At 39.4% G+C, this 24,447-nt stretch overlaps 1 protein-coding gene across 10 annotated transcripts in view; it reads left to right on the top strand.

The window, feature by feature from the left end:
* The window catches only part of brinp1 (bone morphogenetic protein/retinoic acid inducible neural-specific 1), a 168,667-nt gene that overhangs the window by 135,807 nt on the left and 8,413 nt on the right, over window positions 1–24,447 (top strand). For all 10 annotated transcript variants that reach the window (XM_061801365.1, XM_061801367.1, XM_061801361.1 and 7 more), the window contains 2 exons: window positions 9,037–9,273; window positions 11,892–12,114. In XM_061801365.1, coding sequence (XP_061657349.1) covers window positions 9,037–9,273; window positions 11,892–12,114 — 460 coding nt within the window. The remainder of the gene's footprint in view (window positions 1–9,036; window positions 9,274–11,891; window positions 12,115–24,447) is intronic.

Below are 24,447 nucleotides of genomic sequence, written 5' to 3'. Positions count from 1 at the left end.
TCAAAATAATTATTTCAGCAAGAATAAGAAAGTACACAGTGATGAAATTACTCAAGTCCTGTGTTAACTGTATAAATTCCCATTTGTTTGATTTGATTAAGACCATGAACATAAAATGAAATAAAAGCAGCTGACTTTGGGCAAGGATGCATCCTGGACTGGTTGTCAGCCCATTGCAGGGTGCTTCAAGACAAAACAATGTATACTCACATTCAAACCTGTGAACAATTTAGACTGAACGTAACAAACTTGTATTGGCGATTTATGAGGAAGCCAGACTATGCAGATAAAACCAACAAAAGAGCTGGGAGAAAATGGAAAAAAATCCACAGATATAAACCTGCAAACCTAAACCTTAGAAATTCGAGGCAGATGTGCTGACCACTTTCACCGTGCGGCTCATTTTCAATAAAACTAAAATGTTTGACCTGGAAATGAAAGCTGCAAATATTTAGCTGTCCAGTGCAATTCTTATTCGTGCAACTTAAGACCTTGGGGGCCGATGCTCCGGTTTTACAATGCTAATCTTCGATAATCAACTCATCATACCTCTGAACCATTTGCATGCTCAGTGCTGAGACTATGAAAGTTTTCCAAAAGTGCTATTCTGAGCTCCAGTGCTGCTCACAGAGAGTCTTATGGAATAGAAATGAAAAGTGGATAAATAGCAGCTTTGGCAGCACAGATGTGTGCAAAATGGGTCGACACAGAAAATCTTCCAATGATATGCCCCCTCTGGCTAAAGCCTCCACAGGCAGACCAGAGTACCCATTCCCCAACCTAGAAAAATACAAGGAGCTATAATCCACATCGGAGGTTTTAGCATTTGATAACGATAACCTCTAATCTACGTTAAATGCCCATCTCTTTCTTCCCTCCCCTCGCCTCTTTCCTATTCAAGTAAATGCACTTTATTGCACCAGTGGATTAAGTAATGATTATTTTGCAAAATTGCAGGCCACACAATGGTCAATTAATCTGTAATGAAACGCTGATTTATGAGGCGAAGCGTGGCATCGCAATAAGCAGGCGACAGCTTTGCCGTTCCAAACTCCGGCCCCTCCTTTCCCTTCCCTTAACCCATATCTATCAGCATTTAAAAATAGTCCACACCACAAGGAGACATAATGGAAAGGCAAAGTCACAGTGGAGTTCATGGCCATTGTCATCATTCAGTGGAAAGAATTAAGCCTCTTCACTGACTTCAGTGCTATTTACAGTGGAGCCTTTAAGGTCAAAAATTTCCCATTGAAAATAACAGAAAATAAAGCTGCGCGCTGCATAAATCAATCATTCGCACCCCTTTTGAATGTAAATCCTGCCAATGATCATCAAACTTTGACATCAGGCTCCAGCCTTATTTGATGGCATAGGCCACAGGTGTCAAACTCAAGGCCCTGGGGCCAGACCCATGTCATTTTATGAGGCCCATGAAAGCAAATCAAATGCCATCTTTCAGGATTCTTGCTCAAATCCATGCCAACATTTCCAAATTGTCATATGAAATAAATGAGCTATTGTAACAGGATTTTTTGGGGGGTTACCAAACCCCTCAAGCACCAATTAAATCTCACAGTTGCAGAGATGCTACTCACATGAGTATATAATATACAATACAAAAAAAAAAAACAGTAATGACAACAATGCAGGAATAAGGAGTGCTTTGCAGCACTGCATTGCTATGAAGAAAACATGCAGTTGTGTAATGTAGATTTTTACAGTTGTGTAATGTAGATTTTTGTAATAGTTTTATAAAAGCTCACTGTCTTTGAGACCAAGAAGTTATCTGTGGTTTGTGATTGGGCAGTGGGGACAGCAGAAGGACGATAAGGATTCTGAATGTTTTTCTGCAGGATCAAGGCTGACAATTTTGGAGAAATGCTTGCTTCTTTGCTGACATTAAACGTTACTGACCGCTTAGCTTTGTTCATCATTCAAACAGATGCTACAGTGTATGTATGTTTTTTCACTGGTACAGGAAAGCATTTGGCAGCTGACAGCTGACATAAGCATTTAAGGCTCTTGGGCAGCTGTCATGAGCAGCTGCCTTTAAGATTGGCACTCATTTATTACTGTATACAAACAATAATGTTGGTTATTTTGCAAGTGACTCTACTACTGATCTAATCCTTTGTAAAACATTTCCCAACACTTGAGCTACCTGTTGATTTTAATCAGGATTGTTCTTAATGCAGAAACACGTGATTGATTGACTTCCGGCTACTTTCTAACCATTCTTAGGCTCAACTCATTGGTTCAACCCCTATTGAGTGATACCTGTATTTGTATTATTATCAGCATTAGTTGATGACAATTATTTAAGGTATTTATCAGTACTTTTTGTGTGGGAGAGTTCTTTTTTGTTTTTTGTTGCGGTACACAAGGAAATTTCATAGTGCCATTTATTGCCAGTCCAATGACAATAAAGGTGATTCTGATCTTGCCAAATGTGTTAGCCATGGTGGAGTTCCGTGTCAGTACCAAAGGCTGCTGTGGGATTCTTGTAGCAGGGGGCATGAGGAGAAGACATCACATTTCCAGTAAGTGAGTCGATGCACAGTGATTGAGTGTAGTTGGGGACAGCACGAGAGGTAAAGAAACAGTAGTGAGTGATGGACTGAACACAAGCCAAAGGTCGCGTGGAGGCACGTAGCGGCAGCACAAGTGAGCTTAATGAAGTCGGACAAAGGTGCAAAGAGGAGAGACAAAGTCGGCAAGTAGAAAAGAGTGGACAGCAGCTGACGTGACGGATGTTGAGGTGAGGCTCGGAGCTTGTGAAGTATGGTCAGAGGAAGGAGGAGGAAGGAGATGGGTAGGCACTCTCTGTTATTGTGCAGCGGGCCCCGCTGGCACCCGCCTCCGTCAGTGAACGGCGATGATCCGTGAACTTGCCATCTGGATTGTCCCACAAATCACATTAAAGTTTCAAGTCCAGGAATACATCAAGCTAAATGAATATTGGATCTGGGGGCCACAGACAGGCCTGATGGAGAGAGAAAAAGGCTTGTGCAACCAGACTCTTTTGTGGTCACATTGTATGCTATCCATCCACTTTGCCCCGACCAGAATCCCGCCTCCCCCTCATCTGGATGATGGGCAACAGTCATTGTATGGGGAACGGAGGCAATTTCTGTAAAGCACCAGTAAAATATATTACAGTACATTCTGATCAATTTACTGTTAGTTCCTCTTTTGGCAATGATGTTTTTTTTCCATGAAAAAAATAATTAAAATAGGGTCAAAAGCTTGCCATCATGAAACCTCTTTTAAGTGTTGTAGTAATAAAGGTGAAATATAATGGAAATGTTTACTTTTTAATTATGAGCATACACGTAATTGGTTCCTAACACCCCCCCCCGCACCCCATCAAAAAAAAATCAAAATTAAATGACCAAATAATGCTTTTGTGAGCTGACCAAGCTAGAAAATCTGACTTGAAGGCGTTCAGATTTTGGCCCTATTTTGTAACACTCTGACTGGGTGGGAACCAGTCCAGGGTGCACACCACCACTTGCTGATCGTCAACTGGGATACGCTCCAATTCACCAGCTACCCCAATGAGGACAAGTACGAGAGGAAATGGATGCTAGGTCACAGTCAGTCTAATTTACATAATTCCTCCCCCACACAGTTTTCTCAGTCTATGACCGATAAACTACCTGGGAACCAGACCATACGGGACCACGATCATTCCAAAGCCAATAAAAGCCAAACATGGTTTTAGGGTTGTTGAACACACACATTGGCAACCCAAAGCCTATAAACACAGAACTTCCTGTATATGTACAGTACAATGTTATCGAGTAGCAGTCACAAGCATAGCTACCAAAATTAGAATAAAACATGTGACTGTTATCTACTTCCGAGCACACATAAGAGAACTGCTGAGTGACTTAAAGTTCTTACAAAGTGAATAACATTTCTGTAACGTCCTGTTGTAGCTAAATGACTCAGTTCTTTCGCTCTCAGGGTTGCATGGCCGTGAGCCCGGGAATTACTACTCATTTTAAAATAAATTACACAAATTTGTCCATTCTTCAGCCGCTAGATGTTAAATTGTGAAGTGTCATTCACTGATGCAGTATTTTATATTTTACATATTACTACTACATTAGTACTGCTATATTCCATCCATCCATTTTAACACTCCTATGTTCCTATGTCATATAAGTGTAAACTATTTTACTACACTGTAGAGCACTGTAGAGCAGAACTAATTACATCTTTCTTTGTAAGGTACCTTACAGACACATAATGAGGAGTCTCGGGTCAATTCACTGATCATTGTTAACCGTTATATTTTCAGCTCCATGTCATTTACTTGCGTATTACTATTTACATCAGTATCTGCTTGGAAAAATAGTTGTGCAGAACACTGTTTGAATTAAATTAGTTTTTCAAGCTGCACCTGTACCATGCTGCACACCATTTCCCAGATCACTCAAATTTCTATTTCCAATCTATCTGGATATTTAACTTGTTATTTCTGTGATTTGACCTCTCAGTAAAAGACTGGTAACATAAAACATAACGTTAGCAATTTTTCCTAACCCCAAGTTTAACTCGCCGTCAATTTTAGGAGTATTGATTGTTCAGTTTACCATACAAATATGCTGTGTAGTTGTTGCTTAATTTAATGACTATAAAGATCTTAGTTAACTTCTCAGCTCCCAAGTTTTTTGTATTAACAGTTTGCGAATGAAAATAAGTGAAGTTTAATTGAAGTGTGCTTACAAGAGAGGCACCATTTGACAATTTAACAGTGTTATTCAAGCGTACAATGTGCAATAATGTGCTTGCTTTTCATTTGAGCTACGTTGCATTGATTCGGCATAAATGGATAATGTTTTTCACCTTTGGGTGAAAATAATACATAAGTGCAAAATGAAAAAAAAAAATCATTCCCCATATAGTATATTATGTTGTAGTTGCTGCGTGCATATATTTTCTGCTGAGGCAACGTTTGTTCTCAAGCCAACCTGATTAAAAAAATATTGCTTTCCCAATGTTCCATACAAAAAGGGCGAGGAAAAAAATAGTTCTTTTCCAGTCCACTGGCTTGTAGAGCTGAGGATTTATTTTCCAGGGCCTGGATTGAAGAAAAAGGCTTTACCACCACACAACCTTCATTTCTATGAGATCTCCTGAGAGATATCAATTGGCCCACAATGATCCGTTCAGAGGGAGTCGAACGGGGGCGAAATGCACTGCTTCCATTTGTTGGCCTTTAGTTTCTACACCACTGGCCCTTCCTGGATCAGGACCTGCACACTATGGGTGGGAATCAAGTCCAATCGTACTTTATTATTTTACTGTAGTATCTTATTCTGTCTCTGTATTGGAATTGGTAGGGAAAATGTCACGATATAGTTTTTTTGAAAAAATAAAATAAACTACAATGAATCACACTATATCTGGGCAACTGGAGCTTGGTATAAAATATTATCAGGATATTTTGACAACCATGTTATCACAAAACAGAAATCCCTCGTTTCTCGCAATAGATGAAATCTGCGATGTACAATTCACTTATTGCATTGATTATTTATATCCATTTTAAGGCTGTATGAATCAACCCACACTATTATTAATCTTCCCCACAGTCCTATTAACCTCTACCATACTCTTCACACTTTCTCCACACTTTAACATGTTTTAAATTTAAAAAAAATACACTAATGAACAGCTCTATTCTTCACAATATGTTAATTGTAAAATGTTTTAATGAAATTGTATCTATATTGTGATTTAAAAAAAAAAAATGCAGTTTCACCTGTCATGTTTTATGACATACAAGTTTGTTTGGTTTTTTTATCACGTAAAAAAATTACAGCATGGCCTCAAAATCCAGCGATATGGTGGACTATGTGTGATATCAATATGAAAAAAAAAATCTGCAATGCACTGAAACAATGAATACAATGAAATAGGTGAACTGCAATATAGGAAGGGAACACTATACAGCCACTGTTCAATAATCCTTATGAGCCACTGTTCATTAATCCTTATGAAGTTTTTAAAACTATAAATATATCAACTATATCAAAGAATAGCTCAAAATACACAGCTATTCCGATTTACCCGACATAACCAACGATCAACATTTTATGTTGGTGTATTGATGATTTACTGTGAGCGCTGATAATAGTTTACCTTGCCATATAAGTGTTTGATACTGGTGTAGGCACAAAATAACCCCTGGGGGTGCGTAAGCACCATCCTTTACACCCTGGATGAAAAAAAAAGTGTCTTTTGTGTCAAAAAGTTCAAAATTACCCTCTCTGTCATCACTTCCTGCAAAATGTGTTTGATACCCGAGGAGCATCTATTTGAGTTCTTGTGAGAATTATGCTCCTCGCTGATACTTCACTGCATCCCTGTCCTCTTCCTCCTCCTCCTCCTCCTCCTCCTCCACACAGCTCTCATGGAGTACTGAGCGTCAACTCCCAGGCAGAACAGGTCTCCTTTGACTCTCACTGTCAGACAGACTGGTCATGATAGTGTTTGTTACAAATTAATCACAACACTTTGCATTACATCATCGCTGAAAATATCCCATGGATACCAGCATAATGTCTCCTAAACAAACACACGCACATATGCATGCACACACACGTACTCATACTGGAGGGGCGCGATTTAAGCAACCCACCTGCCGAAAACCCTAGCTTTTTCATTCAAAGTAAAAAAAGAGCATCCATGCAGCTTACACATTTTATACTAATGATGGTAAAGCTTTGTCCGGCTGTTTGCCGACATCTGTTATGCTTAATGAAGAGACTTTCTGTAGAGAGATACAGACGGACAAAATTTGACAGAGCTTTGCTCATTGACAAATTAGACAAGTCCACTATTTTTCTTATTTAAAATCTTGATTATGACATGAAAGCATGAAGAAAAACCACAAAGATTTTGCAGAACAATGTCATGTAGCATAAAGTGTTGAAAATACAAAGTAGAAACAGAATATTTTTACTGTACAGCATCTTAGCCAAAACTCTGGACTACAAGAATAAGGTGGTATAAAAGTTTCTTCCAAATGATACTGATGCATAAATAATGTAGTCATTAGCAACAATACAATTTGCTCCAAAACCAATGTTCGACACTGGTAAACCAATACAATACTACAAGCCATAGTAACGATAAACTAAATTGGTATCAATGGCAAATGATGATACTGATGCATAAATAATGTAGTCATTAGCAACAATACAATTTGCTCCAAAACCAATGTTCGATAATGGTAAACCAATACAATACTACAAGCCATAGTAATGATAAAGTAAATTGGTATCAATGCCAAAACATAAAGAATAAACATATGACACATTGCACTATTTATGTTTGATGCATTGATACCAACTCTTAAAGGTCCACTGTCATTAAATGCATGATTTTTAGTACGTTATTAATGAAAAAACGGCAGCCGGTATGGACCCATCTTTTTTTTCACCACAAAACATGATTTTGACGTATGTGGTTTCTTGTAACTCTCGACATGAACATCCTCTATAGGGAACTGTTTTCGAGAAGAAGCAGAAAGTGACATACAGGGCAGTAGTGCACTCAGGCGGGGCTGTATGTTTCCATTAGTTTTACCTGCGGGCAGGTAGCTCTTTGTTCCTTCGTGTTAGCCAAAAGGCCAGCTCGTTGTATTGCTGGATGTTGCTCAAACACTCGGGAGGATGGATTTGCTCTTCATACTTTTCAAAAAGATTCGGTTCGTCGTGAAAAACGGATTGCACAGGTGCAATGGACGAGAGCCTCGTTGGTTCCAAATGACAGGTAGGTGTGTATAGAGTTACCAAAAAAAAAAACAATGGTTGGGGGGGAGGGGTGCAATCCATAAGTCAGGGATGCTAAATGTGTCGATGTCCCACCCCGGCCGAAGCCGTGATCGGCGGACGCGGACAGAAGATGCAGCCAATATGGCTACTACTTGAATGTCTAATGAGTATTCCGTAACTTTGCGCATGGATGACGCGCGCTCTCCGCTCATATTTATTTTTTCGTATAGACATTGAAGTGAAATAATGCTATGTATTTTTCATTACACTATCTATTTTAGAATGTTTATAGGCATGACACCTGACCTTTAAGCAATAATGCTAATTTAGGTAGTATAGTTTTCCCTCACATGTGAGTTTCCTCTAAAATTGATGTGCAATACACTGTGAAAACATGAATGCTATCTCACTTTCTGGTTGGTTGATTGTGTGAAACACGGGCTCAAAATGGCATACGAGGAGGGGAACGATTGTATGCTAAATAAGCTGACAGTACACTCGATGGGAGGCATCAATCTCGACTGAAAGCTGTCATGTTGAGGGCAAGCCAGTACAAAAGTGACAACTCATGTTCAACATTGGAAGGCTTTGAAGCATGTCCTTTAGACAAATAACCGAGTATCTAAAACATCAAAGCAACACTGAAAAGACGCTCAACCATTTATTTCCCCGCACACAAAGCCCTTTATAGAACAATTGTTGAATTAATTTAAAGTTCTACATGACAATTTTACTTGTTTTTACATATATAAACCATCATTAGTGCACAATAATATGCCAGTACAACACAGCACCTATGTGCCATTGCTTTTTTCATTCTATAATCCTTTATTATTTTACTACTGCAGTGATAGTGACAGATCGATGATTTAAACTCCCTTAAGTTGCTAAAGACGGTGTCTTACTGTTCTAATTATTTCACTACATAGGAAATTCTTCTTAAAATCTGAATCTATGAGCATGTATCTACTGTACTATTGTGCATACTGGTATGTATGTTGTTGAGCCAAAAATTATGTACTTTTTTTAAAAAAAAAAGTGTCTTGTACAAACATCCATCCACCAGAGTACCTGGAGAAAACACAACCAGGCACAGTCGAAATCTTTACACAAAAGCTCAAATCGCATAAATTCCCATTTGAAGCACTGAAGACATACAGTATAATAATATGGAATAATCCTGCTTTAATTGATGTACATTGTTTTTTTTTTTTTGTTTGTTTTGTTTTGTTTTTGTGTTTTCCAGGTCTTCAGGTCATTTTCCCGGAGTACCTGCAGGAGAAGTTTGTCCAGTCGGCTTTGAGCTACATTATGTGTAATGGAGAAGGGGAGTACTTGTGCCGCAACAACCAGTGCATCTGCCAGTGTGCCGACGAGTATCCCCAGTGCAACTGTCCCATCACCGACATCCAGATCATGGAGAACACAATGCTGGGCATGGTGGAGTCATGGGCATCCTCCTACAAGGACTTTGAGAACTCTGGTGAGTAGTTATGAGCACTCGTTTTAAGAAGTGAGTTTTTCACTCCTTGTTTGCTAGACTCAGACAATCGGATTGGATCTAAATGTCTCTAAAATCTCCCATTTTACTACTCTTAATACATGAACACAATCTGCCAAGTGATCACAAAGATACAATTGTTTGCAGTTACTCAATCATGTAAATAAATGTGGGTGATCAGAAACATGCTGCTGGGTCCAGTCTGAAGACATTATTATCGTAGCACATCTGCTCTGCGAAATATCCACTTTTTTTTCACACAAATGAGTCACTTCATTGAAAACACGTCATCATCTTTTGGACGTTAGTATTTTCAGTTTGATAAAGTATCGCTAACATGTCAATACTTTTCTGGGAAAATTTCTGTTTGTTATTCCCCCATACAGGACATGGCACTTGCCGAGATTGTAAGAGTGGGTGACATGTTAATGGTCATTTTGGGGCGTCAAATTCAGACGACTATTAATCGAGAGACAACACCCCCACTGTGGCTCGTCGAGCGAAAGGTTGAGGGTGGCGAGTGACATCTCAGAAAGAGTAGAGGAGGAAGAGAAGGACTCTGGTGTCTCTTAAGCAAATGAGCAAAGTAGATCTGACAAGCCCAGGGAGGACAAGACAAAAACTGTGAGAAATGTCTCTGTCAAGGCTGGAGGTGCGGGGAGAGAAAAAAAGGTGTTCAACTGTCTTGAAGTCTGGAAGTGAGTCGAGTGTGGAGGGCATCGCCATTTTACAAATTGACCTTTGGCTTCCTTCAGCTCACAAGATTACCATAGTTCCCTGATGGTCATCCTGGCTTTTTTTTTTTTTTTTTTTTGAGTTTATATGCTGGATACTTACACTACATCCAAAACTGTGTAGCTTTGACTAGGCGTGAAAATTGTGACTATCTTTCCATCTTCTATAGACCGTGTCCTTGTTGCAACGGAGTTTTAACCTATCCCAGCAGACTTTTGGCAGGGAAAGGCGATGTTTATTCTGGACTACTCACCGCTCACTTGCAGAGCATCCCATCCTTTTTCAAGAGTGCCCAGTTGGACTACATGCACCAAACCAATGCAAGCACAGGGAGAACATGCAAGCTCTATACAGGAGGGCCTGAGGCAGAACTCGGGCCATATCCTTTCAACTGTGAGGCAGACTTGCGAACCACAACAACTGTGCACCCGGCAACTATAGCAACTCACAATATTTTGCTAAAGATATCAATATATGTCAACCATTTTGTCTGGCTAATGCTTGTCCGTGTTTGTGCGCCGGGACTATCTTAGCATTTTTCGCCCTCCTTTTCAGACATTGCCCCAAAGAAGAAAGCTGTGTCTTTTAGCGATGCTTTTGCAGCCAAAAGAAAATCCATTACCATGGAAACGAAATTCAAGATCATAAAATGATTGGAGAAAGGAGAGACACCAATACTACCAAGGCTTCAGTCGGTCGACCGTGGTGACAATTATTAAAGACAAAACTCGTATTTTACTGCATGTGAAGGGTTCTGTTCCTGTTGGATACAATGATCACAAAACGGGGTTCTTTGATATTTGTTGAGATGGAGAGGATTAAGGACCAGGTTCCTTTGCAATAGCTAAGCATAGCCTCCCCTTCCCCTTCTCCATCCACCTCTCAGCAGTAATGCTAAGTATCGTATTTTCCGCACTATAAGGCACACCTTCAATGAATGGCCTATTTTAAAACTTCTGACTTTAATGGTAGAAACCTACTTAAGTCAAAATTCAAGTTAAGTCTCTACTGTAGGAACAGATCTCAATCGTAGACCGAGGACTCCCTGGAATGAATTCAGTGATACAGATGGAATTATGAAACAAACAACAAACCTCTAAAAGGCTTCAGGTTTTAAGGTTTAAAGTGTAAAATATAAAATTGTTTGTCACTTCACTCTTGTGTTAAGATGCCAAACAAGTAAGGGGAAACTCAATTTTTTTCTGAAGTAAACCATTTTATTTAAACAGGTATACCTTTTTTTTTTTTACTTGGTTACTTTTATTTAGTAAGCTTGTTACACTATTGCGCTGATATCTTTGATTGCTCAACCAGAATTAGGAAGATTTGAACAATTCTTGAAAGAAAACATGAAGGATAAGACAAAACACCTTTCATTTTATTTTTATTGGCATTAAAATTCAACTGTAAGTCATTATCATCTTTAATCATTAAACAAAACATAAATATAAAGAAGATAATGGCATGGTACTTATTTAATCATCAGCCAGATAAAAAATATATATATATATATATATATTTACAAGGTTATGTCTGGGGGCTTGTAAATCTATGACCACAAATGTACACATCAGCAGTCAGATTTCTTTAGTTCTGTCTTTCTTGACAATAATAATACATAATAATGATGCAATGAGTAGGAAGGCTAAGTAAAAACATATAACAATTACTGTTATACTGGATTACTGTTTTTTCAATTGACAGTATTTTCTGTATGGAATTGTATTCAGAAAATCTGATCAAATAGAAGATTGAAGCACTTCTTTTCTAGAGTCCACCGAAACAAACGAATCAACCAACAAATTGACAAGCAGAGCTCAATAAACTGAGTTAGTTTTTTCCCATGGTTCTCTGTGTTTTTGCAGATGAGTTCAAGTCTTTCCTGAAGAGGCTGCCCTCCACTCACTTCCTGCCCATCAACAGTGTGCACTTGCTGTGGGGCAGCGACTGGGACCTGCAGGCTCGCTACAGGCTGCTCCAAGGCTCCCTAGAGGTCCAGCGGCTCAAGATCCAGCGCACTGCCCGCAAGCTCTTTGGCCTCAGCATCCGCTGTCACCACAATCCCAACCACCAGATGCCTAGGGAGAGGTGAGTAGAAATACAATCTTGACAGAACGCGCCCCGCTTTTCATGCTCCATAAACCCAACGTACAACAGTACGAGGCAGTTACTTATTTTAGAGGAAAAATGTCCACAGTTTTTATTTTGATAGCCAAAGCTCTGAGCGTGTGCGCTTTAAAAGGACGTCATCCATTATAGATCTCAAGTTATGGCTGCGTTGTTTGTGTCCATCACGTCGACTTAGTTCTGAGTGTTGCACAAGCCTACTTCACTTGTGTCGTTCCACGTTGTCATCTATAAAAGCAAATGCAACTCTGGGAGTGTTCTCTAAAGGTCATTGCACACATCTACCAGCACCTCCCTGCTCTTGCAGCTTGAGAGCCTCGTTGACACGGGTGCGCCACCGCCTGACATGATGGCAAATAACCCGAAATGTGAAACGGTGTGCTGTGATGAGGGCCTCACCATACAAGTGGAAAGTGATTAAATATTAATTTTAGCGCATCAAAAATGAGCACTGTCACTGGTACCACGACTGCAAGTAAGCGTTGGCTTGTGAAGTGTTATCAAACATAGCGTGCGCCTCCTCTTCATGTAGCTTCTTTCAAGAGTACAGTATTTCATCATATAATGCATTTTCAGATATCCAGAAGATACCCCTTATAAAATCCCATGTGTGAGACATCTTATTAATAGCTCTATTATAATACACCCATGTTTCCTGGCCCTGTTGGTCCATCTGTTCTTTTTATGTTGGTACTGTTACCTTCGGAACATAGGTGTGGTTTCATTTCATTATGGACAGAAGCCACACATCGATCACAATGATTATTATAACTGAAAACTTTTAGATTTATTTTTATTTTTTGAAAAGATATTCATGGGCAGAACGGTGGAGGAACTGGTTATAGCGTTGCCTTTACAGTTCACAGAACCCGGGCTCAAATCCCGGCCCCGCCTGTGTGGAGTTTGCATGTCCTCCCCCGTGCCTGTGTGGGTTTTCTCCGGGCACTCCAATTTCCTCCCACGTGCATCATTAATTGGACACTCTAAATTTTGTCTGTCTCCATGTGCCCTGCAGCTGGCTGGCAACGAGTTCAGGGTGGACACCACTTCCTGACCGATGATAGCCAGCGTAGGCTCCCGCACTTCCACGACACTTGTGAGGATAAGCAGTTCAGAAAATAAATGGATGGATTCCTGAGTTTAAATTGGATGCATGTGTCCGAGCGAGTGAGAGTGAGCTATTACAGAGTATATCCCAAAAATGCATGTTTTACAGTTACTTATATCCATAAAATAGGGCTAGTGTTACACAGCCAAAACAACAACATCTGCAATTTACCGCAAGGTGTTTTTTTAAGTGTGGGTTGAGATAATCCAAGTTTTTGGCAGTCACAATTTAAAACTATGCTGCATGACAAAGCTGTTGTTTTTCGGAGCCTGAAATGTAAACAAGTCATGCAACGGATTTTTTTTTTTTTTTTACTTCAATATGAGTCAATGTTATTGGCCGGCACAGCCTTTGTTTGCAGTAATGTGTGCTGCCTTGCACCATCTGGTTGGTTAACTAGATTCAAATGACACAAGTGGCTGGGTTGGATTGGTGCAAACGGCGCCTAATGCCCTAATCTGACGTGAAGTTTAAAAATAGATTGTGTACACAATAATTGACAAATAAAAGTACCGAGCAGCATGTGGACCATTGTAGCGTTGCGTGTTTCTTCTTAACACAATACTTAAACTAAAAGGAAAATATATGATGCATTCAAACTACCCTGTCAAGTACAATTTATCCAAAGTGTTATTTGAGATATTGTAACAAAGTAAATGTAATATGTTGCAACCCACTTGTGCTGAATACTGAAAACCGAGTGACACAACCTTAATATGTCCCGATCACATTATGGGAACAGACAAATGCTGACATATTACATATTACTTGGCAAAAATATTGGTGCCAGCTATCTTTTTTAGCTCTGCTTGGAAGTGCTCCACTTCCAACAAGCTGTTTCTTTCTTAAAAGGAGGGCTCCTATTGGACACTACTGTCACTGTAATGTTGCATTAGTTAGATATTGAATTACTGAAGTATTTTTATTCATCAAATACATTCAAAGTGACATGCCCTGTGTATTGCACAAGGAAAGTTGGCCATTGCTGATGTAGATAACGGTAGCGGGACACCTATTTTAATTCAATGGACCTCCAAACATGCAGTCAATCATAAGCATGTTATTCTGATTCAATTACATTTTGTGAATTGATTTCAAAATTAATAAAAATTACTTACCCTCCTTCAAAATGTGTCAAACAAAGCAACAGACACATCGCACTGATGACAACCCATCAGCTTTGTACGTTTTTTTTTTTTTCAAGTTTAAAATCTACTGTCTTTTTCAAATGGCTTATTATGGCATTTAAAATTTTAAGGAAAACTCCACGATTTACAGCCAGCCTCAGACTCATCTTTTGTGGTTGCACACAAATTCCCAGGTTATGCACAGTGAGTATATCAGAAGTCTGACTGGGTGAATGCCTGTAAATGAAAGGTGCTCAAGCAAGGCATTTAAAAAAAAAAAAAAAAAAAAAAACTTAAATGGGAATTGTCGAATGGGGGCCTTATGTGGCCAGTCACTCAGATAGTTCATTACTCAGTTAGTTTGACCTGAAATCATTTTAAAACTTGTAAATGGCAGTTAGTTATCATGATAATTCCTTTTTTGTTTGTTTACAATTTTAGGTGAAAGCTTTCCTGTGGAAACGGCCCTTCGGTTAGCTACCTTGTATATATTTAGATGATAGATATATATTAAGTAAAAACTTTTGGTTTTGGTTTCTTGCTCCTGCCCATTTTTGTGCGACGGATTTTTACCATTTTCAAGTGCAAGCATTCAATTACTCAGATTTTCACAATTTGTTACAGGGGTTGGTCCCTTGCATATGGCTAATTTGTTAACTCTTGTGAGTTATTAAGACACTAAGACTGGTAGTTGTTCTGTTTGTAAAGTTCTTTCATGTCTGTGCTATTTAGAAAAATGTTCCCTCGCACCAACAGGGAGTTGCCTCTTCTCTTGGCAGCTGATCAGTGGATGAGGGAATAGTAGCTGAAGATCTGTAAAGTGGTTCCAAGGTGTGTGCACTGCCCACCGCCTCCATAGCACCACCTCAGGGAGGCCTCGTAGCCCATCTTATACATGTGAGCCAGGCCGCGGCAGCAGCAGCAGATGATGACGATGATGATGTAAAAGCATCTCGCCAGGTTGACAACAGGCGCCATGGGGCCAAACCCCAGTGCAAGCCATTCATCCATCAGAACCCACAATGGGGCTGGATGTTGCCATCCAGCTGTCACTGTTGTACACGCCAACTCTGAGAGCTGCTGTGAGAATTCTGTTCAATGGCACCTCCTGCAGATTCCACCACAATACTCCAACCTCCCAAAATGTGGAATCACCAACAGTGCCCATCCATTACCTCCCCAGTGGTTTGCAACACACTTCAATGGGATAAACAAAAACATGCGGAACGGTCCAAAAAGGCTTTACTATAAAATTCTGTTGACGGGCAAAAGAATATTGGAAAAATGATCCATATTGCTTGGCAAACCAAAGAAGGACTTAAAAAAAAAAAAAAAAATATATATATATATATATATATATATATATATATATATATATATACAGTGAAGAAAATGTGGAGAAATCGTCAAGCAGCTTGGTGAAAAAAGGTCCACTGCTGGAGCAGTCATTAGAAAATGGAAGAAGCTAAACATGACAATCTCAATCGGAGTGGAGCCCCATATAAGATGATTTCAATGATCCTTAGAAAAGTGAGGAATCAGCCCAGGACTACATGACATGACTTGGTCAATGACCTGAAAAGAGCTGGGACCACCGTTTCCAAGGTGACTGTTGTTAATACAATAAGACCTCATGGTTTGAAATCAATGACCATTTGGATGATAGAGGAGTCATGGGAGAAAGTTCTTTGGTCAGATGAAACCAAAATGAAAATTTTTGGTCTACTTCCATCACCGTGTTTGGAGGAAGACGAATGATGAGTTCCATAACAAGAACACCATCCCTACTGTGAAGAATGGAGGTGGTACCATCATGCTTTGGGGGTGTTTTTCTGCACATGGGACAGGACGACAATACAGTATTAAGGAAAGGATGACCGCGGCCATGTATTGTGAGATTTTGGGGAACAACCTCTTTCCCTCAGTCAGAGCATTAAAGATGGACCGTGGCTGGGTCTTTCAACATGACATGACAATGACCCGAAGCACACAGCTACAAAAATCAAGGAGTGGCTCCGTAAGAAGCATATCAAGGTTCTGGCATAGTCTAGCCACTCTCCAGACCCAAACCCAAGAGAAAATCTTTGAAGGGAGCTGAAACTCCGTGTTTCTCAGCAACAGCCCAGAAACCTGTCTGATCTAGAAAAGATCTGTGTGGAGGAGTGGACCTAAATCCCTCCTGCAGTGTGTGCAAACCTGTTGAACAACTACAGGAAACGTTTGACCTCTGCAATTGCAAACAAACGGTACTGTACCAAATATTAACATTGTTTTTCTCAGGTGTTCAAATACTTATTTGCAGCTGTATCACACAAATTCATTATTAAAAAAAATCCTACATTGAGATTTCTGGATTGTTCTTTTGAGATTATCTTTCTGTACTTACGATGAAAATTTCAGACCCCTCCATGATTTCTAAGTGGGAGAACTTGCAATATATGTTCACATAGTTATATTCTTCAGTTAATTTTTGACTTTTTAATCCATCCATCCATCCATTTTCTCAGCCCCTTATCCTCACAAGGGTCGCGACAGTGCTGGAGCTTATCCCAGCTGTCATCGGCAGGAGGCAGGGTACACCCTGGACTGTTTGTCAGCCAATTGCAGGGCACATGGAGACAGACAACAGTCGCACTCAATTTAGAGTGTCCAATTAATGTTACATGTTTTTGGGATGTGGGAGGAAACCAGAGTGTCCGGAGAAAACTCATGCAGGCACGAGGAGAACATGCAAACTCCACACAGGCGGGTCCAGGATTTGAGCCCTGAACCTCAGAACTGTGAAGCCAACGCTTTACAGTTGTACCACCGTGCCGCCTGACTTTTTAATATTAAATAAATACATCTGACTTTGGGGAATATATTTTAATATATTGAACATCTCTGGCAATGTCAATGTTGTTTTAAGGATAAACTGATCGATGGTCGAATGTGACTGAACTGCAGAATTGTGAAAAAATTAGTCTCCGACTCACACCCACGTGGCACACAAGACAATTGACCCTCACGCACATAAGACGCCCCACCAAATTTATTACTTTATTATTTTTCACAGAACAACACGTGCAATTGTCAAGGAAGTAGCCGACTGTAACAGCTGTAGCTATATAATGATAACACAGACCAAGGACATGGTGAGAAATTCAGAATCAAGTTGGGATATTTCGGCTTTTGGCAATGATCACCCCATTCGTTATCTGCATTTGTGTATTTTGTCTTTTTTTATCGAACTTTTTTCCGCATACGTATTATTTTATTTTTTCTTCCAGCCACAAACTAGTTTGAATCAACAGCACATTTTCTGGTAAAATAACACACTCCATTTTGTCTCAATTGCTTCAAGACACCATTAATTGGCAATCAATTCCACATAAACATCCTATTTTTTTAAATATCAATTACTCAATGATCATGCTCACCCATTAATAATTTGTCTCGAGTCGTTTATATAATTTCTGGTTTAGACTGGCATATACAGTACATTTTGTCTACAGGTTGTAAATTATTAATAGCTACCTGGTCTCATTACTCCCAAGACATTTCTCTACAGTATACATTAGCTTTATTTATTCATGTTCAAAGTCTGACATGTATGGAATAGGAATGAGGCCTGCATAGAATTAGAATATTTTTATTAAGTGATAATGGCACAGATGGCCTCTAATTGCTATGACACTGGTGCTCGGATGGCATGTAACAGTAACCACTACCTGAGAAGAATACATATTGAAAATGATCAGTTACTTAAGAATGGCTTGAATACACTTCTGCTTGCCCCTTTTCTGTAATACAGTCCACCAAAAATGTTCATGGGTTAAAAAAAAAAAATACATAACAAAACAGCCAATATTTAATTCAACTACTTTTTTCATATTGCAAAAAGAAAATGTATATTGTATATAAAGTGTAATAATAATACATTGTCTATTTAAATACCATGATTGGTGAAATGCTGGGTATCATGTTAATGTACTGTATTTATTTTTACTAAATTTATTTTTAGTTAGTTTTATTCTGCTGTTTGCAACCAAGTCAATATTGCAAATGAGAATCTGGTCTCAACTGCTTTACCTGGATAAATTAAGTTAAATGACATAAATACAAATAAACTCACTGCACTATTAAGTACAAGTATTTGCTTTAAAACACCCTCTTTTTTTTAGCATTGTGAGTGACAGTGAGCACCCTCACAAATACAGTGGACTGATTTTCACCATTAAATGCACTTTTGTCAGTTTATTTCCTCTATATAATATAGCACTTGCCATTAAATTTCTCTACAAAGCCATGACAATGACTCAACAATTGAAGGATTCCCCACGCATGATTAATCTCTCTTAAACAAAAAACCCGGCTGTTAATACTTAAAATAATAACTGTAATGTGATGATTTTTATTTTTATTTTTCCGCTACTCCGGCTCTGCTCTCTTTGGGAGGAATTTATGACACATTTAATCTGAGCTCATTTAACTTTGAAGCCCCCTGCACACGCTAAGTATTCTCAGCGGAAAGAAACAACGTCTATTCCACTTGATTGTTTTTTGATTTCCTGTGACAAATCTAAGCAAGCTAGATGATGCAGTGACAATAATTTATGTCCGTATTTCAACCTAATAATAGGATGAAATGATCATTTCAAAAGTAAAAATGTTTCTTTGCCTTAAATACAGTATGTCCATTAGTTAGTGTGCCACTTCAAAATAAAGCTCTTAATTGATCTAAATTGCACTCTGTTGAACCGATAACTGCCATTCAAATCACAATATTTTTATCTTTCAATTACTTGCACATATTTTATACTCCCAATAGCAAAAAAACAAATACACTTTGGTTACATTTAATCTGGTCGAGACCCGAAATGTGACATGTCTGCAGTGTTACAAAGAAGCAATAAAAAATAAAGATTAAACATTATCACCACCGTATCCTTCAGAATGGGACAAAGTAGACCACATGAGGACAAAAAATATTAATAAAAAATAAACATAGCACGAGTCACTGAATTGCCTGGAGTAATAGTATGTGATCAGATAAACTGTATTAGAGAGACCAAATATTGGGATGTACCCGGACAAGTCCACTCTTGTGAATAGTTCATGATGTCAATCTGCTTTTTTTTTTTTTAATGCTCATTGAGAGAGGCCTAAACTAACATGTAAAGTAGATATGTCTGCTTTTGTGCACGGTGTGACTGAAACTGGCTGACATGGCTGGCTGACTTCAGCTCGGCTAAAGAAAAATCAGGGGAACAACATGTGAGAGGTTGTTATGAAGACACCTGGCAAAGGTTTTCATCTGTGAAAAGAATGTATCCATCCATCCTCTGCCGCCTTTCTGGGTCAGGGTGTGGGGGCAGTATATTTAGCAGGGATACAAAGACTTCCCTTTCCCCAGCCACTTCATGCAGCTCTTCCGGAAGAATCCCGAGGCATTCCCAGGCCAGCCGAGAGACATAGTCTCTCCAATGTGTCTTGGGTCGTCCCTGGGGTCTCTTTATGGTGGGACGTTCCTGGAACACCTCACTAAGGAGGTGTCCGAGAGGCATCCGGATCAGATGTCCCAGCCATCTCATCTGGCTCCTCTCAATGCGGGGGAGCAGCGGCTCGACACTGAGCCCCTCCCGGATGACCGAGCTTATCACACTTTCTCTAAGGAAGAACCAAGGCACCCTGCAGAGGAAACTCATTTCGGCCGGTTGTATCCAGGATCTTATTCTTTCAGTCACAACCCACAGCTTGTGACCATAGGTGAGGGTAGGAACGTAAATTGACTGGTAAATTGAGAGCTTCGCCTTTTGAGTTAGCTTCCTCTTTACTACAACGGAACAATACAAAGTCTGTTTCATTGCAGATGATGCACCGATCCTCCTGTCAATCTCCTGCTCCATTCTTCCCTCATTCGTGAACAAGACCCAAAGATACTTGAACTCTGGTGACCCGCATCAGGACAAGGAAATCCTGAATCCATTATTTTTACTTGTCATAGCGGTTTATGGAGCCGTACTTTGTCTGGTCCCTCACCTTGAACCTGTTTGCCATGGTTGACCCTACCAAAGGCGTGAAGCACCAGACAACTTAGCTTCTAGAATCATTGGGACACCCAAACCCCTCTACCACAATAAGGTGACTCGAGGAGGGGGAAAAAATAATCATAGATAATAACAACTATACCAAGAAATGTAGTAATTTCTATTGTTTATGTTATTACAAAATGTATTTGTAGGAAACTATGAAAAGTTACTTTAGTTAATGGTAACTGGTTGATTATGTTAAAAGGTAGTGAAAGGTTAAACTGGAACATCTAAATATCACCTATTCACACCAAAACAGGTAATAGCTGGCACACTGTTTCATAACAGACTCAAAGCTTAATCTCTTTTTTTTTTGCTAGCCATAGCACACTCTTCTATTCATGCTCTTGAGTACAATTTTTCTTTTGCACCACAAGGCCTGGTTTGGAGCTGAAGAAAATCATAAAATGTTTATCAGAATGATTGACTGTTTTTGGAGATCTGTCATTCTTAACATGGTGAGCTCAGAATAGCAAGTATCGCTCCCATCTCCAGTCGCTAATTGGAGTGATGCTGTGCCCCGTCATGGCACCATTATGCAAATCAGCTGCTTAAGAGTTTCATGCAAATGCACAATTAGTATGAAAATAGAAAGACACACTCATGCTTATGTGCATATTCAACCTTCTGCCTGCTAATTATCTTTTTTTTTGGGGGGGGTGCAATTTCTTTTACAAATCAACAAGTGTGTGGTTCAAATCAATACACAACTGGTGGGCAAATAAGGGTGACATTATTAACACCTCAAGGACAATCTGTTCCAACACTCCCACTCTATCTGTCAATACCAGATACCTGGCGCAACAACTGTGTGGTTTTGGCCAAACCACTGCCTGTTTTGTTTCCATCCCCTCACCCCCAATTACAGATAATCATACAGCCAGGGCAAGTACCCTGAGACTGAGTCTGCCCAGGCCATAATGATAATGATGAGGATATGATAATATGAATATTTTCCAAGGCAACACATTTTTGTATCGTTAATTTGAAGGCGCTTTTGACCTGCGGCCGAGGACAGTCCAAGCTAAAAACCAACAGACCAAAGAAGCCAAAAATCACAGACCAAAACAATATTATTCAAATTGGGCCTGAAAAATTCATTTGAGCCATGGGGAAAAATGCAATAAAAAGTAATACACATTAATACCACTCCTGTGATAAGAACTAATTCCTATATTTCCATTCTAGTTGAATTTCACAAAATATAGTATCCTTTTTGGGATTCTGCAGATGGCAAACATAATTCAATATTATTAGTCAAGGCAACACTGATTTATTTATATTTCTTTCACAAGGTAACTCAAAGTGCTTTTCATGATTAAAAGCCTTTGAAATCAAAGGGCAAAATGCATTTAAAAACAAAGCTCAGAAAATGACACAAAACCATTTAAAAACAGACCAAAATTATTTCAAATATGTAGTGAAACTAAAATCATATAAAAATGGAAATACTTTAAAATGCTCAATCTTAATAGGATACGGTATTTTCGTTGTCCAGTAAAAAAAAAAAAAATCTCCTCGCAAATTTTGTGTTTAATTTCTTTTGTCAACAAAATTCAGATTAAAATAAAAAAAGTCCTATAACCACACTTCGGATTGCATGTTTGTTGTTTTTGATCAATATTTGACCATTACTGAAGTTCAAAGTACACATCTCACATTTCGGTAAAAAATTTTCATACGTTTTCATCAGACAACACTTAAGAACTGGCCCCTTCCTACAATATATAGGAATCAGTGTATATCTTACATAAAAGTATAACTTTACTATCCCCTCAAAATAACTCAACACACAGCCATTGATTGAACTGCTGGCAACAAAAATGAGTACACCACGTAGTTCAATGTCCAAGTTGTGTGTTAAGGGTATGATTGGCCATTATTATTTTCCAGAACTGTCTTGACCCTCTCGGGCAGGGGTCGGGAACCTTTTCGTGAAACATAATTTCAAAACAGCCTTGCAATATTTAAAAAACTAAATACAGGTGTATTTGCGCAATTATGTAGAACCAACACTTTCAGAGTCCAATAAAGTCTCTGAATTCTATTAAATAACATTATGATGTTGCTAACCAATGATGACAAAAGTACTTCTCACCATTGATGCGACTTCAGGTACTTCCTGGTTTTGCTAATGGCTTGACAGTCTGTTTCATATATCATCAGATTAAGCTTCACGCAGGCGTTGAGATTTCCATTTGTTAATTGTGAATGTAATTCAATTTGGTTTTCCATCATACTGGTAGGATGGAGAACAGTTCTTGCCGACAAACGCATGTCTTTTATTCATTTGATTATCTTGTCTCTATGCGAATTTTGCAAAATGTTGATTGAGTACGAATGCATACTCCCCATCTGTGAATTTAAACACACAGCAGAACCCTCCATCTCCACAAAGACTGTCCATTCTTGTTGAAAGCTTTGGTACTCAATTTTCTTTCTTTGAGCGACATTTGTCAAAAGTGTTTCCATAATTACTTGTTCCAACACGATCAGCATTAGACCCTTCTGCACCTCTGGACATCGACAACCATGCAAAAACTACGTCAACCCACTAGGCCAAACTGTCTCTAAGTCATTTGCGTTGCCTCCAACACCTAACTACTGCAACCCCACTAGGACAAACCTCTGCACAAAATAAATCACATGTACATTATGTGGTTATGAGGGCTCCGCAAGTCACATGCAACCACCAAAAGAGACAGGTATGGCTCGCGAGCCATAGGTTCCCGACCACTGCTCTTGGGGATGGACTTTACCAGGGCTCCAGGATAACATCCCAGAGCTGGTGGATGCTAGAAATCTTTTGTTCCCCCATTTTTCGTTTGACGATGACCCCTGATGCTCAATAGGGTTCAGGTCTGGCAACATGCTTGACCAGTCCTTCACTCTACTAAGTTGTTAAACTAGACCGTGGTCGTCTTGGAGGAGTTTTCGGGGTTATCATGTTGGAAAACTGTTTCGGAAGGGATCAGATCAGATCGTGCTCTGCCTCAGTGTGTCATGGTACATCCAGGGTTCTGTAGCTCCCTGAGGAGCATTCAAACAGACCATAACACTTACACCACTGTAGTTGACTGTAGACAAGGCACACATGTCTTTTATACTCTGCATCTGGGTGCTACCATACACGCCTGACATGTTGTGAACCAATGAGTTCATCATTGTTTCATCAGGCCACGAGACATGGTGGCAGTAATCCATCTCCTCAGTCTGCTTGTATTTCCCAAACAGTTTGAGGGTTTTCTTGTGCATTATCTTTCGGAGAGGTTTCCTCCTGGGATGATAGACCAATATGATGCCGTGTGTAGCGTATAGTCTAAGAACTGATACGCTGACCCCTGACCCCATTCAGCCTCTTCAGCAATGCTGGCAGCACTGGTACCTCTATTTTCCCAAAACAAATTCTGGATATGACGCTAAGAACATGCTCACTTACTTATTTGGCCGTTGCTGTTGAGGCCTGTTCTGAGTGGAACCTGTCTTATTAATAGGCTATATGGTCTTGGCCATGCTGAATATTAATTTCAGAGTGTTGATAAATTTCTTATTGTCTTGTTCATTTTTATGAAGAGCAAGAAATCTGTTTTAAATATTCCTAGAGCGTTTTTTGGCAAGAGGTGTTATATTGAAATTCCAGTGACAAGTATGAGAGAGTCTGAGTGCGATGACACCAACTTTAACACTCTTGCTCTGCAGTCACACCTGAGACCTTACCTTGTGACATTAATGAGTCACATGACATTGAGGCAGGAATATAGCCAATTGAGCCAAATTCCATTTTACATTCCATTTTCAGATCGAATGCACAATACTCACTTCTGTCGTCAGCAGTTGTAGACAATGGTTGTGTGTTGACTTATTGGGGAGTACCGTATTTACAGTTATACTGTATAAGCTTTACATTGATTACATTCCATTGTAGCAAGGAACTATTTCAACAGTCACAAGAATGTCAAAATGACTTGCATCTCCACTTGAACTTCAA

This window comes from Syngnathoides biaculeatus, chromosome 17 (assembly GCF_019802595.1).
Source record: "Syngnathoides biaculeatus isolate LvHL_M chromosome 17, ASM1980259v1, whole genome shotgun sequence".
NCBI lineage: Eukaryota > Metazoa > Chordata > Actinopteri > Syngnathiformes > Syngnathidae > Syngnathoides > Syngnathoides biaculeatus.
The sequence above is the reverse complement of the archived record's forward strand: the minus strand, read 5'-3'. Positions and strand labels throughout refer to the sequence as shown.